Raw genomic sequence first — 15,453 nt, forward strand, 5'->3', positions numbered from 1 at the left:
AGTGCTCGCTTTCGAGTTGGAAGATGTAGATTCGATACCTCGTCTGGTTATACCAGGGACCTTCCATTTGCACTTGTTATCACGTTGACAATCCAAAGTTTCGTACACCCATACTCAAGATGAGCACCACATGTATGTTGATTTATAATTTGTTAAACCGCTTTGCGTTCGTTCAATCAGTGGGGGCTACAGGCCGTTTAGAACAAATAGATGATGCACAGTCTCACCCTTCTTTGTATGACTTCTTATCTTCTTTCTTCACTATCGGAATCAGTAACAAATCCGTGTCTGGGTCAGTGATGCAACGTTCCATCAGTTCAAGGTAGGTTAGGTTTTCGTTTGTGTTGGGGTCCAGGAAGCCTTTTGTGTCGTCACTTGGGTCTTCTAGGATATCGTGGAGCCGCTTGTCAAACAAACCTGCGAAATAAATGTTAGAATGTGATTTGAACCAATGAGACCGCAGATCTAGTTCTAATCTAGACTGCAGATACCAACCCCACACTGGACAGAGGATAGTGGGCAACATAACCTGCTCCTTAGCGCACCTCGCAACAAAGTTCCACATCATTGGTGCGTGTTTGAGGTGCACCCATACGACTATACAGTACATGCCTTAAATAGGCCGGAAAGTAAATGGAAGGTTTACGGATAACCCTGGATAGGAAACCTGGATATATTTTTGTTGTTGTATAATTAAATGTTGGAATGAGGGCTTGGTTGTTGTCGCGGTAACGTTCCTCTATGAACTGCTTGCCAGGCCATGCGCTCACCTCGTTCAAAAGCAACTTCAACGGGAACTCTGTGGTTGTTAACCGGATCAATGATGCCTCCAGTGGCGATTTGTGCTTCCAACAAACGGATTCCGTGCTTTTCGACGACCAGACCCTGTGACAGAACAGATCAATTGTCTGTCAAACAATCTGCGAGTGCTCGTTTGAAAACAATTAAAAAGGGCTGAGTACCCTAACCTTTTTTAAACCACACTGAAGGGAACCGTTGCACTAAAATTTACTCCGAAAACTTTTAGCCGATTGCTTGCCCACCTTTCGCATGGCTTGAAACAAAGAAAGAGTTTCTGATGACCCTTTGGGTTTGAACCCTGTTACGGCTCGTTCCGCGCGGCTTAGCACCGCTGCAAAGTGAGTGTCCAACAACTTTCGTGCCAGGGCTTGCTTCACTGACATGTGCTGGCCCGTGAGGGGGTCCGCTATGCTCCCAACTGCGGCTTGGGCCTCCAATAAACTCAAAGCCGTTCCTGTTAAAATGAATAGAGATCAAAATTCAGAAGGAAGATCTATTTCAATAAATTAGGGACATGTAAATTTTTTTTTTGGCAGTTGAGTGTAGTGCGAATTAACAGCGATAGAAACGTGTTTCGCACGCTAGACTGGGCTTATCAGTATCGCATCACTAATTCGTGCCGGACAATCGACTGCCGCTTTCTTCAATCAATGGAGTCTTGCCGTTGTGGAAAGAAAAAAGCCAAACCAGCAAGTGCCACGATGTCTTGTACTGTTGTACAGTTGTGCACTGTGTAGAAAGGAGTGATCAAGCTGGAAGTCAGCATAAGGCTGAGTGCTCGTGGGTCAAGTGAAGATTGAAACCTTTAAACAATCACTTACCTCTCGACATGAGCCTGGTCTTGAACGCATCCAACAAGGACATCTTTTTCCCCACACGATCATCGTAGATCCCCGAGATCGGGTACTGGCCAACCAGAAACGGTCTCAGCTCCTTCTCCAATTCTTCCAGTGTGACCTTGTCAGAATAAACAATGATGCATTAGAATTAGATCAACACAGAGCAGTTGAAAGACTGATTCATTAGGTCAATATTTTGATTTCAAACAACTGCCCCGGAAATACGTTGCACACCTGATTGCTCTCCAGCTCCTGCACTCTCGTTTCCTTAATCAGTTTGGCCTTGACAAGGTCCATCAGCTTCACTGTTTTCCTCCAACCCGATCTGAACTTGATCTCATCCAGGGATGTTGTTTGCTCCAACATGCTCCCAAAGTGGGGGGCGTCTTCAGGCTCGGAGGGCGTTTGAGGGAACGATTCTACCAAAACAATGTCCACCACTGAGTCCGTAAAACATTAAATTCATCGGAGCATCACAGACACCCCAGGTTAGCATTCCAGGTATACCTAGTGCATACGGACTTCATCAGCACAAAAGGCATCGCCACTCGTACTTACCACTTTCGTCTACCATGGAGTTGTTCATGCTGCTCAGCTGGCTGGTGTACCTTCCTCCAAACGAGATGTCAAGGCTATGTTCGGAGAACTGTATATAAAATCCAGTTGAATTATGGCTTTGGCTTGATTAAGGTTTAATCTCTATCAACTCACGAAGCACGCGCGGCCCCTGTTGGATTCCTTTATCATATCTCAAAACATTAATCTAAATATAAAACAAAACACCGGGCCGGTGGCTCAGTGGATACGGGATACGGATATAGGATAGAGCGCTCGCCTCCGAGTTGGAAGATGTGGGTTCGATACCCTGTCGGGTTTATACAAAAAACCGAGTTTCGTTCCTGATGGCATTTAGCGTTAAGTGAATGGATTCAGGGTTAGAATGTATTTCAGCTGCGGCCTTTAGCGGCTGCGCTTAGACACACACCTTGTAAAGCACTGAAAGCAAGATTACAAACTTTTTCTGGCCCATAAAATACAAGAAAAAGCGTTTGACTTCTCAGACAAAATGCCAAAATACACATAGCAATTGCATAAATACACAGATTATTGTGGGGCTTACCGAGCCATCGCCGCCTCTCTCAGTATTTCCGACCGGAACTAACAACAATTTGGTCTCGGGATCTTCAACACAACGTTCCATCAGTTGAAGATAAGTTAGATTCTCGTTTGTGATCGGATCAAAGAATCCCTTTGTGTCGTCACCTGGATCTTCCAAGATGCGATGCATTTCTTCATCGAACAAACCTGTGATTAGCAAACGCGTCACGTGATTAGGAAGTTGACTGGAAATAGCCTTGTCATGTTTTCCCGTGCATTGAGCAAAGTATAGTTAAAAGAATGGAGGAGGATTGAACCACTGTTACAGGCACGGTTACCGAGACTATCCATTAGGTGGTGAGCCACCTTAATCGTTGCTCAAGCACATCCCTGAGAGTTGAATCGGTATTACCTGATCGTGTAGTTTCCTCATTTAGGCTACAATGCCGACTGGGCCTTTCAACATCTTTACGACCACATAAGTCACTTACCTCGCTCAAACGCGACCTCTGTCGGCAGTCGGTGGTTGGCAACCGGATCAATGATGCCTCCAGTGGCAATTTGTGCCTCTAGCAAACGGATTCCGTGCGATTTGACAACAAGACCCTGTAAGTTGGAAAATTGTGTATGTCAAATATTGTATGAGTGACAGTGCATTGTGGAATAATCTATGATCGCTTTGCAAAAGTACATACTTAAATAATATACTTGACAACGTTTTCATCAATTTTCAGGAATAAGACGAGATGATGATCTGCGTACCGGTAATAAAAAAATCAACAGCTCAATTCATTGTAGAGACCGTTATCCTGAGACTAAAAAAGCCGAGGTCTTCGAAAGTTTTATCCTGGCAGTTTTACATACTTGTCGAGACTTTGAACCATGGACGCTGGTTCGGTCATCGAGTTTGACAATGCGGAGTATCCGCTTGTTGCCGAAGTGTTGTTGCATGTAATTATTTCATCTTCATCAAACAAATCGTTGCAACAAACTGCCCTTGAAGTGCGTTGTTAAGCGCACACCCGGAGAAAAGCCATTGCTGCTTAATCTTGCCACACCGTCGTTCACAAACGCCGGTGCAAGCTCGCTTGAGCTGTCGGGTAGACATACTTTGACATCACTGCAGAAGCAGAACATTTGCAATATGGACATTGAACGTGACAATCAAGCGATCTGTAGTGAAACTGGATACACTTAGGCATAGGCAGTTTAAGATTGCGTAAAGTTGGTTGGTGTGCAAAACTTAAGGGTGGGGAGAAGATGGATCAAAAGCTTACATATTTCAAAGAGAATCACGTGAAAAGCACTTTAGCCATAAACCACTTTCCTTCGCCATCCTTAAGATGTCTGTCATGCGCAGTGTAGCCAAGTTTCTTACCCGCTTCATCGCTTGAAACAATGATAGAGTTTCCTTTGTTCCTCTCGGTGTATATCCTGTCACAGCCCGTTCCGCACGACTGAGCAGGCTGGCAAATGTCCTATCCAGCAAATTATTTCTCAACGCTTCCTGCTGAGACATGTGGTGACCAGTGATGGGGTCTGTAATGCTCCCCACAGCTGCTTGGGCCTCGAGTAGACTTAATGCTGTACCTGTAAACGTGATGGCAGATGTAATAACATGAAATATTGGAAGAGATAACAGATTTTAAAGTAGTCTAACTTGTGACAGGTAGAATTGTTATTCATCCACCGATTTTTGAAAATATGAAGCAATATATTCGAAGCATAACTATTTATACTTTAGTTTCATATACATACATTTACATACAATCGTACACTGCAACTTTTGTCAATAAGTAAGATTTTTATAGCAACAACAAGTTGCTATAAGACAAGTTCCAACAAGTTGCCAGTTATCACATGAGTGGAGAGTTTGTTTTGGATGCACAGACGATTACCTACCTCGAGCAGGTTAAATCTCAAACCCTATCAGGGTATGTTGCTTATGTAAGCGGCCTATTTGTTTGCGATCTGACGGATAAAAAGTTTTGAGTAAGGACTTAGCAAATGACATAAGGAGGTCACTAAGACGAAACGAAATATGTGAATCTACCTCGTGAGATGAAACCTTTCTGAAACGCGTCAAGCAAAGTCATCTTTCTGCCGTTCTTGTTGTCATAGACACCGGCAATCGGATATTGACCAATCAGGAAAGGTCTCAATTCCCGCTCAATTTCCTCCAATGAGATCTGAAGCAACACAAAGCATTGAACGGCCAGGTTAACGGCAAACTGAGCTCACTTAGTCAAAAATGACGAATGAAGACTTCTCTGTACGAAGATTCTACAAGAAGAATCTCATAATCCAGTAAGTCGAATTATGTAGGCTACTCTTACACAACGTATGTCATAAAATGTTCTCGAATAGGAAGTTATCAAACGATCAGTTCGCCAACGCTGTGGTTGTCTAACTGATGCGCATCCAATAAAACCAGGTTAGTAAAACAATGGTTACCTCCGCTGTCAGTCAACTAGCAGTCTAGTCCGGTTCCAAGTAGCGCATCCCAAAAATTTCAAAAACGTTTTGAGTAGCCTACCAGTGCTCTTCAACCTTTTTGTCCGTGGTACACCTTTTTTCAATTTTTAATAACTTTGTATACCTCACAAATAGCAATGTTTAATTGTGCACAGGAAGTAAAAAAAAAAACTAATAATTACTTAATTGTTTGTTAAAGTGATTATAGTAGTCTTGAACTGGGCACAAGAAACTATGCATGCAAAAGTGCAAAAAACGTCAAAATTGAAATTGATTTAATGGCTAGCTTGTTGTTGCATTGTTTCGGCAAGTTGGACATAACGTGGTGTTAGCTCTTTCTCTATTCCTTCCCGCATTAAAGAATCAATGTCAAGTATCGAGTTTGGTTTGTTTGACTTGACCTCAACAAGACTGGAAAATCCTTCTTCACACAAGTAAGTTGTAGGCATCTGCACCAAGACATCAATGGCTTTTCGCGCGAGATTTTTGTAGCCTATTTTGGAAATTCAAGAAGAGAAACCCAACATTCTGTGTAATCCACTTCTCGGAATGAGTATATATTTTTGATTTAAATCAGCCCGTAGTTCCAATAATTCCTCATCCTCAGTTGGTTTGTCATTAAATGGTTGGATAATCCACGAGTTTGCTTCCAGACATTGTTCATTATCTTCGAGCAAATACGTAGTCAAATGGTCGGCAAGTAATTTCAGGTGACCAACAATAAAGGAAGACAAGTTATCTTCAGTAGAAACGTCCTCCAACTACCAGCTAGACTCTTTCATGTATTGACTTAATATAGGAAAGTCATTGAAGTTCTTCGACAAAGCATTCTCTTTCCAGAGTGCAATTTTCATCTTCAGCGTATTGATCTTGCTAGTTGACCGAAATATATCACCCCCTCTCCCTTGAAGACTGATGTTCACTTGGTTCAAACGATCAAAAATCGACGCCAAGTATACCAATTTTGCAATCCAGACTATGTCACGAAACTTGGAAGCCCTTGGGTCTCCGTGTTCAGTGTAAAATGCCTCTAATAATTGTTGGCAAAGTTCAAACACACGGGAAAGAACTTTCCCTCGCGATAGCCACCGTACCTCTGTTGTGACTTCCATTATCACAGATCTAAGCTGTATACCCTTCGTATACCCTTCTCCAGCTGTATACCCTAGTTTTGATCTGGTATACACTTGGGTATACAGTATACCCGGTTGAAGAGCACTGGCCTATACAATACACATGCCTTGTGCGCACCAATGTGAATGCTCCGTTGGTAAACAAGATCACATTATGAGTACAACCATGATACCAATTTAACCAGGGACAGCTGATGAATGACTTACCTGATGCATGATAAACATAAAATAGATTGCAGAACGCGATTGAACAAAGGAAAACTACCGTAGTAGTTCACGTTACAATGTTGTGTCTCTAAACACGATTAATTGCTTCACGAAGTGAGCGCTATAACGCACACAGCATGGGAGATATAAGTATTTCAAAAATATAACGACAAAAACAAGCAAAATGACACCGGTGGATACTTCTATAAACACCGACAATCTGAATACCTTCTCTTGTTCAAGATCCTGAACCTTTGTTTCTTGAATGACATTTGCACGTACAAGATCCAACAAGGATACTCTCTTCCTCCATCCGGACTGGAAGGTGATCTCTTCACGGGATTTCCTCGGCAATGATGGGGAAGCAGATGACTTCTTCTCCTTATCCGTGGAATCAATGGAAGCTGCAACATCAACAAAATCTTATGTCGTCACTGAAGTGAGATAAGATAAACTTAAGACACAAATTGAATGCCACATTTTAAATACAGTGAGGCTTTGGTTTCAGAAATCACTGACCTTTGCTGGTATCGCCAGAAACAACCGTTGTAATAATTTCCACTGTGGTGGTGGTGGTGGTCACGGTGGAGCTGCTGCTATCAACCTGGTTTGTTGAACAAAAGTGACAAGATAAACGAATGATATAATCCTACATCTTCTTCGTGTTGGGTTTTCCTTTGTGATACTCTGAGACCGTGGTTCATTCCCAACCCGCGAGCAAAGGTATCAACAGCGACTACAGCAAGAGACTGCTGATGGAGTTGGACTGATTCGTGTATAAAATACGTGCATCCAGATACGTAGGATCTTAATACCTTAGTTCATACCTTTTTTAAATGAATATAATTATTTTAAATGATCGATTTGAATATACTGGTTGTGTGTCCAACTGAAAATTGAACAAGCAGGCAATGATACAATGTTGTTGACAAACGCTGCAACACGAAATAAATTCAAATAAACTTCACAATATCACTCAAACACCACAAAAATGGTAGAAATGCGATAAAAAAAAGTTGAACTTTATGACAATAAAAACCTAAGTTTAAATGTGACCAGATAACTGTGACTTATTGGGTAAGCTACAAGCTGTAGAGATGTCAAAAGTTAATAAAATCCATAAGCCTGTTATTAAGGAGGCAGAAACCTCTCAACAAAACCATTGTCCTACCTTTCCGTCGTCCATTTTCTTTGTAACTTTCCCGACTGGGACCAACAACAATTTGGTCTCGGGATCTTCAACACAACGTTCCATCAGTTGAAGATAAGTTAGATTCTCGTTTGTGATCGGATCCAGAAAACCTTTCGTGTCATCATCGGGATCTTCAAGGATCTGATGCATTCTTTCGTCAAATAATCCTGATCAAAAAGTTACAACAAATATTACCATAGGGATCCCATAGCCTCTCAAACAAAACACCCTCAAACAAAACAATTGGACTTCAAAGAATAAGCGGTGTTATCTGCGTTCTCGAGCCACTGGAAAGGTTCCACGACCCTAAAATGATCCCGGCCTAAAAATCGTCCTGGACCTCCCTGTCACAACACTACTGCGTAGTGAATATAGGGATAAATGAAAGAAACGAGTAAGCCATAGAAGAACTTGCAACTTGTTACGATACGGTATACAACATAAAGTAATCATTAAAATATAAGTCAAAGCCACTACATTGATTGATGTCATTTGACAAGTCATATTTACAATAGAGTTGAACTTACCTCGTTCAAAAGCGACCTCTACCGGCAACCTGTGATTGGCTACAGGATCAATGATGCCTCCAGTGGCGATCTGTGCTTCAAGCAAACGGATCGCGTGTGACTCCATGACAAGACCCTGGAAGCAATCGTGTTATAAGTTTATCAAAGAAGGAAAATATTATTTGCTGTTTATAGTTGCAGCACACACTTAACGTACCCGTTTCATTGCTTGAAACAAAGAGAATGTTTCATTTGTTCCTTTCAATGTAAAGCCCATGACGGCCCGTTCCGCTCGACTGAGCACGGTGGCAAAACGTTTATCCAACAGTTTGTTCTTCAACGCTTCTTCCACTGACATCTGTTGACCAGTGGTGGGGTCTGTGATGCTTCCTACAGCTGCTTGGGCTTCGAGCAAACTCAATGCTGTGCCTGTGTGTTGTCAAATATAAATTGATATGATGTCAGTCGTCAAACAGTAGAGTAACTGTTTGCATGCAAAGTATCAAAAAAATAAAATAAATACAAAGCAAAACTGGCGAAACCCACAGGCAACTGAACACAATAGACGGTACCTTTGGTGATGAGGTCTTGCTTGTATGCATCAAGCAGGGACATCTTCTGTCCAGTTTCATTGTTGTAGACCCCTCCAATGGGGTAGTGGCCAACTAGGAAAGGCTTCAACTCGCGCTCAACTTCCTCTTCAGTAATCTGAAGTTGTAACCACAATTTGTATCACTTTACAATATCGTAAAGGGAGAGGGGCAACAACATTTTTTCTAATTAATAATAAGCAGGAAGCAGATCTGCAACGACGTAGCGTACTAGCAGTGGCGGGTCCAGAAAGATGATGAGACCACCATGCTTAAATGAATTCCAATAGAGTTAAATTGGGTGTTTTGAGGGGGAAAATCTGAGATTGCTTCGGCGGATTTGCCATACAAACAAGGGTTTTCCGTCAAAAAAAATTGTAATTTTTTTTGACCAGCATGAGCTTCGTAAACGTAGTCCTGGTTTAATTGTTTTAGCCTTTATCCCACTGCACCCATTAAGCTTCAATGCTAGATCAGTCTCTGTTTGCTACAGCTGTGAAATCAAATTTTTGTTTCAGCTTCTGGATTAGAGTTTTCACACTGCTTTAGGGAAGCTTTGGTAAACTTTCCAGTCCAAAACATTTAAACCGAAAGGCTGCGTTTAATGATCTTTGCCGCCTGAAGATCTTTCATCTTCTCGTTCTGACGTAATAATTGTGTCGTCAAAGCAACCATACACACCTCCTGGTTCTCCAGCTGCACGACTTTTGATTCGTCAATCACTTTGGCGCGAATCAAATCCATTAGTTTGACAACCTTCCGCCAACCCGACTTGAACCTGATGTCGTTTCGATGCTTTTTAGGAGCTACGCCTGATGACGTCACTGCCTCGGGAGTTGCTTCTAAAAAAGTTTTTTTTTAAAGCTGAATTAGACGCACATAACGGCAATATATTCCGTGATGAAAATAAATGGAAATCTTGAATAAGCAAGTCCAGAGTGAATCTAGCAAGACGAGTGAAGGTCCCTAGGCCAGCAACAGATTACATCCATACCACTCTTATTTTTGTAATATTGAATAATTGGTTACACAGACAATCAATCAAACTCATACTTTTCTTTCGTCAATGCGCAAGTTTACAATAGCAAATGACAATACGTAGATTGTTACGCTAGTGCAGCGTCCCTTACCTTGATCAATCTCCGGTTTAACGTATACTCGGATTTCAGATGTCTTTTCCTCTTTGTCGTCTTCAATCGTGATGTTGAGGTTAGAGCTGTAGGTGTGCGTGTGTGCAGCGTGCGCCACTTCTGATTTGAACTAAATTAGCAACAGTAACACGTCACAATTAGCAGCCAAGCAAAAGTTGATTTTATTTTCAGTTATCGGTGGTAAAATTGCAGTCTTGATCAAGAAAGCTACCATGAGTGTTCAAATGTTCAATAAATGAAATGAAATTGTGAAGAAAGGGGCGTTCTTCCCGGCTATCAGCACAAGGCTGAGCACTCACTAGTACAGCGAGTAGTTGCGATTCGCTAACCATAACGGTATAGCTTCCACGCTAGCCATTCAGCCCAGCCTCATGGGCGAAACACGTGTCTATCGCTGTCAATTCTTGCTACAAATCGGCTGCCGAGAAACAAATGAAATGAAACATTATTTAAAAATAAGTTCATTTGCATCATAGTTTCTGAGTAATTTATTATGAACCATACAGACTCACCCATTTATCTTCTTTCACAACTTTCCCAACTGGGATCAACAACAATTTGGTCTCGGGATCTTCAACACAACGTTCCATCAGTTGAAGATAAGTTAGATTCTCGTTTGTGATCGGATCAAAGAATCCCTTTGTGTCGTCGCTTGGATCTTCCAATATTTCGTTCAGTTTCTCATCAAATAATCCTGTAAAAACATCTCAATGAATGACAACGATATTGAAATTGCAATCAACTCAAATGGTTCATTCATTACCTCGCTCGTAGGCGACCTCTACTGGTAATCTGTGACTTGCCACAGGATCAATGATGCCTCCAGTGGCGATTTGTGCCTCCAGCAAACGAATCGCTCGAGATTTTGTGATGAAACCCTGGAAAGAAATTATAGAGTTTCGGGATTCATTTTGTCAAACGTTCGTAACTTTAACAAAATCATTAAATTCTATTGTAGTTCCACCCGATGGTTCCACTCGATGGTGATGGTAAACACATGTTTGAGTATCTTGAAGCAATATCTTTGGAGCTCAACCACGACGCACAGTAATGCGCCAATGCCACTATAACCAATTGATTTCAAACTTCTTCGTCTTCGTTGTGTGAACCTCTGGGGCCGAGAGTCTACGCTTTTACCACCCAAAGTTAAACCACTAACTATTATAGAATCTTTACGACCATTATCAACTTCAATATGATTCAGAGTTAAACTTAAAAAATTGTTGAGTACAAAAATAATACAGCCTAATCGAATTTTACTCGGTTCATTGATTGGAACAAGGAAAGAGTTTCGTTTGATCCTTCGGGTGTGAATCCTGTCACGCCACGCTGCGCTTGACTGAGCAAGCGAGCGAATTCTTCATCCAGTAAATTCTTCTCCAACGCTTCTTCCACTGACATTTGTTGACCAGTGGTGGGATCTGTGATGCTTCCTACAGCTGCCTGGGCTTCGAGTAAGCTCAATGTTGTACCTGTTTTGACATAAAACACTGTCAGTTTCGCTCTCATCGCAAAGATAGAATATTTTTAAGATATATTATCACAAGTTGTATTTTCATTTGCTCAACTGGAAACACTCGTCTGTGATTAATAAGCATTGTTCAATGGATCCCAAGCGGTAAGATGCTAAATCAAGTGGATGAGAAGGCAAGGATGCTACTCCTTGTGCCCACCTTCAAACAATACAGTATCTTGCCAAAAATATAGCCGCACATGCTCTTAAGTGTCGAACCGGCACCCTTTCGGACGACCTGTCAAAATTCGCACTACTCGGCACAATATGCCGGTCACGTGATAAGGCTATCTTCAGCTTAGTTGTTTTTGATACAGCGGATTGTTGATCAATGCTTAACTTGGAAATGCAAACGTTAGCAGCATTCATTCAGTTCTATCACCATTCAGTCAACATTCATCCTATCACCATGTAGTTTTGTAATGACTGTGATTATAACGAAGTAGTATCGAATACAAACGAAAAAAGAGAGACATTCTTTGTAACGGTAGCAAACATTCTTCTAATTTTTGATATAATTAAAAAAAAAATTAAATCAGCATATAGATTACTGATCCTATGTGCCAACAGAGGCCTGTTGCTCATAACATAATTTCGTCAATGTCATCAATCTTCATAAGTGCGTCGCGCGTTCAACAAATTCTTCTAAGTGTGTCGCTTCGAAACTTATGAAACATTTGATTCTATTAGGAGACGCGATATAGGCTACCAAAATATCAGACAAAATTTTTAGGGGTCTGCGACAGCTTCGAAGGTACCAAAACGAGTCCGCCAAGACAAAAAAGCTAAGAACCACTGTTCTAAACCAAAAACAGTCCCTGGACCGGAAAAAATATCTCATTCTAACTCTACGAACCGATATGTTAAATGCCCAATCCCCAACTTTAATTTATACTCCAATGACATCGTTGCTTTGAACTACATTTTAATGTATAAGGAAACAGGAAGTTATGCAAACCTTTTGAAATGAAACCTTGTTGAAGAGCATGGTAGACGGGAAGTGTCGTTTTGCTTTCATTATCATACACACCAGCGATGGGGTATTGACCGACGAGGAAAGGCATCAGTGTCGATGCCACATCTTGCTCAGTTATCTGAATATACAAAACATCAATAAGATCGTACGTCATTTAACATAAACAATTAAACTCGTCCCATCTCATGCATGTAAGACTACAAGGGGGCAGAATATCAGCATCACGACAAAAGAAAATTAAAAAGCTACTTTAAAAAACGTAAAGCTACCTCTTCATTTTCCAATTGAACAACTTGTTCTTCATCGATCAGTTTTGCACGAATCAAGTCCACAAGTTTCACAACTTTCCTCCATCCGGACATGAAAGTGATCCCTTCTCGTGGTTTGGGCGGTGGAACAGGAGCTGTTAAAGAAATCCAACAACATACGTATGAAACCAACATCACTCGATCGCAAATAAAAACGTTTCATATACGGCTAATAGATACTAACGTATTCAGCAGGGTTAAAAAAGTGGAAGGTATCAGATTAAATTGGCAAATTCAAACTTGAATTTGCCAACTCATAGTGTCATACTTTCTACTTTTTTGATTATTTTTGTCGCACTACGCATCTATATGGATCACTGGTTAGTTGAAAGAAAGATATTAATACCAAGTTCAGCGACAACATTTTGATCTTTTAAAAATAATTGCAAAACAAAACGATTCTTTGATGGGCCAACCACAAGTTTGTGGCCGGGTTCGAACAGTTCGTGAAGCTTACTTTGATTGCTGTCTAGACGCATTTTGATTGGCGTCTCATTTAAGGTCTTGTCGGTTTCCACCTTGAAGCTGAATTCAGTTCTGTACTGTAAAGTTGAAAACAGAAACAAAGTTATATCAACATTGCAAATTTGCTTGGATAGGATAAGAAGTTACAGTTATTACTCACCATGCTGTCGTCTGAAGGATCAACTTCTTCTCCAGGAGCATAAATATGACCCGTCACAGAAGTAGCTCGCTCAGTTAGATCAATTGTTGATAGATCATGGACTGAGATGTTCAACTCAGAAACTACAGTATCGCTGACATCTTCATTTTCAATCGTTAAAACACCACTGTCACTGCTTCCACTACTACTACTGCTGCTGCTGCTTGAATCTTCATCACGTTTAGCTTCAGTGATGGATTTCTGATCAACAACAGAGTCATCGACAGCTACCACGTCATCATCTTCTTTCATAACTTTCCCGACTGGGATCAACATCAATTTGGTCTCGGGATCTTCAACACAACGTTCCATCAGTTGAAGATAAGTTAGATTCTCGTTTGTGATCGGATCAAAGAATCCCTTTGTGTCGTCGCTTGGATCTTCCAATATTTCGTTCAGTTTCTCATCAAATAATCCTGTAAAAATATCTCAATGAATGACAACGATACTGAAATTGCAATTAACTCAAATGGTTCATTCATTACCTCGCTCGTAGGCGACCTCTACCGGTAATCTGTGACTTGCTACAGGATCAATGATGCCTCCAGTGGCGATTTGTGCTTCCAGCAAACGAATCGCTCGAGATTTTGTGATGAAACCCTGGAAAGAAATCAAGAATTGAATAGGATCCGACACAAAGATGTGATTCCAATGCTGATGTGTTGATTATAAACTCACCCTTTCCATCGCTTGGAACAAGGAAAAAGTTTCGTTCGATCCTTCGGGTGTGAATCCTGTCACGCCACGTTCCGCATGACTGAGCAAGCGAGCAAATTCTTCATTTAGTAAATTCTTATCCAACGCTTCCTCCACTGACATCTGTTGACCAGTGGTGGGGTCTGTGATGCTTCCTACAGCTGCTTGGGCTTCGAGCAAGCTCAATGCTGTGCCTGTGTGTTGTCAAATGGAAATTACTATGTCGCCAGTTGGATAAACAAATCAACAAATGTCCGATTACGCGTTAAGAGATGTTACGCTGCTGAAATATAGTTGGATGAGTGAAGTTTTATCAAAGTATCTCAGACTGGTGTTAAACTGCAACATCTACAAACTTTAGATAAAATTGTATGTGATGACAAGTTTTACAGAAAGGTTCAGCTTTCACAAACGTCTTCACCAACCTTTCGATATTAATCCTTTCTGGCAAGCATCAAGTACAGACAATTTGTTTCCACTTGCTTTGTCGTACACACCACCAATCGAATATTGACCAATCAGGAAAGGTTTCAATAGATCCCTGACCTCTTCTTCAGTGGTCTGCATCAAAGTGATGTTAAATAAAATTCACTTCCAATGAACAAACAACTTACTCCTACTAACGCATATTACGCTACCTCTTCGTTTTCCAGTTGAACAACTTTATCTTCATCAATAAGTTTTGCACGAATCAAATCCACCAACTTCACAGCTGTCCTCCATCCGGACAAGAAAGTGATCTCTTCTCGTGGCTTGGGAAGTGGAGCAGGAGCAGAGGTTTCCACTTCTTCTGCACATGTCAAACACAAGAATGTCAATAGGTATACAATACATGTGTTCAAATAATTTCAACAAAATTTTCAATCTAACAATATTTCCAGACAACTTGTTTAGTCAATTGAACTGAAATATTTCATATTGAATGAACAAACAACAAACATGTGACAATGCTTTGACATTTCATACATTTTTTTGTAGTAGTTTACCTTCATCACTGTCACTGCTGCTACTACTGCTGCTTGAATCTTCATCACGTTTTGCTTCAGTGATGGATTCCTGATCAACAACAGAGTCATCGACAGCTACCACGTCATCATCTTCTTTCACAACTTTCCCGACTGGGATCAACATCAATTTGGTCTCGGGATCTTCAACACAACGTTCCATCAGTTGAAGATAAGTTAGATTCTCGTTTGTGATCGGATCAAAGAATCCCTTTGTGTCGTCGCTGGGATCTTCCAATATTTCGTTCAGTTTCTCATCAAATAATCCTGTAAAAACATCTCAATGATTGACAACGATAC

At 41.0% G+C, this 15,453-nt stretch overlaps 1 protein-coding gene across 1 annotated transcript in view; it reads right to left on the bottom strand.

Moving 5' to 3' along the window:
- The window catches only part of LOC145785267 (uncharacterized), a 48,092-nt gene that overhangs the window by 481 nt on the left and 32,158 nt on the right, over positions 1–15,453 (bottom strand). The window contains exons 72-101 of the mRNA XM_082596947.1: positions 15,136–15,420; positions 14,788–14,939; positions 14,575–14,710; positions 14,132–14,343; positions 13,939–14,053; positions 13,415–13,869; positions 13,247–13,331; positions 12,751–12,884; positions 12,464–12,599; positions 11,253–11,464; positions 10,756–10,870; positions 10,505–10,686; positions 9,972–10,101; positions 9,523–9,683; positions 8,824–8,959; positions 8,469–8,680; positions 8,273–8,387; positions 7,725–7,912; positions 7,073–7,157; positions 6,782–6,957; positions 4,792–4,927; positions 4,117–4,328; positions 3,230–3,344; positions 2,761–2,945; positions 2,199–2,286; positions 1,875–2,059; positions 1,623–1,758; positions 1,044–1,255; positions 771–885; positions 228–417 (exon numbers count right to left, since the gene is read on the bottom strand). Of these exons, the coding sequence (XP_082453073.1) occupies positions 228–417; positions 771–885; positions 1,044–1,255; positions 1,623–1,758; positions 1,875–2,059; positions 2,199–2,286; positions 2,761–2,945; positions 3,230–3,344; positions 4,117–4,328; positions 4,792–4,927; positions 6,782–6,957; positions 7,073–7,157; positions 7,725–7,912; positions 8,273–8,387; positions 8,469–8,680; positions 8,824–8,959; positions 9,523–9,683; positions 9,972–10,101; positions 10,505–10,686; positions 10,756–10,870; positions 11,253–11,464; positions 12,464–12,599; positions 12,751–12,884; positions 13,247–13,331; positions 13,415–13,869; positions 13,939–14,053; positions 14,132–14,343; positions 14,575–14,710; positions 14,788–14,939; positions 15,136–15,420 (4,996 nt within the window). The remainder of the gene's footprint in view (positions 1–227; positions 418–770; positions 886–1,043; positions 1,256–1,622; positions 1,759–1,874; positions 2,060–2,198; positions 2,287–2,760; positions 2,946–3,229; positions 3,345–4,116; positions 4,329–4,791; positions 4,928–6,781; positions 6,958–7,072; positions 7,158–7,724; positions 7,913–8,272; positions 8,388–8,468; positions 8,681–8,823; positions 8,960–9,522; positions 9,684–9,971; positions 10,102–10,504; positions 10,687–10,755; positions 10,871–11,252; positions 11,465–12,463; positions 12,600–12,750; positions 12,885–13,246; positions 13,332–13,414; positions 13,870–13,938; positions 14,054–14,131; positions 14,344–14,574; positions 14,711–14,787; positions 14,940–15,135; positions 15,421–15,453) is intronic.

The sequence above is a fragment of the Aplidium turbinatum genome, chromosome 16 (genome assembly GCF_918807975.1).
Source record: "Aplidium turbinatum chromosome 16, kaAplTurb1.1, whole genome shotgun sequence".
Lineage (NCBI taxonomy): Eukaryota > Metazoa > Chordata > Ascidiacea > Aplousobranchia > Polyclinidae > Aplidium > Aplidium turbinatum.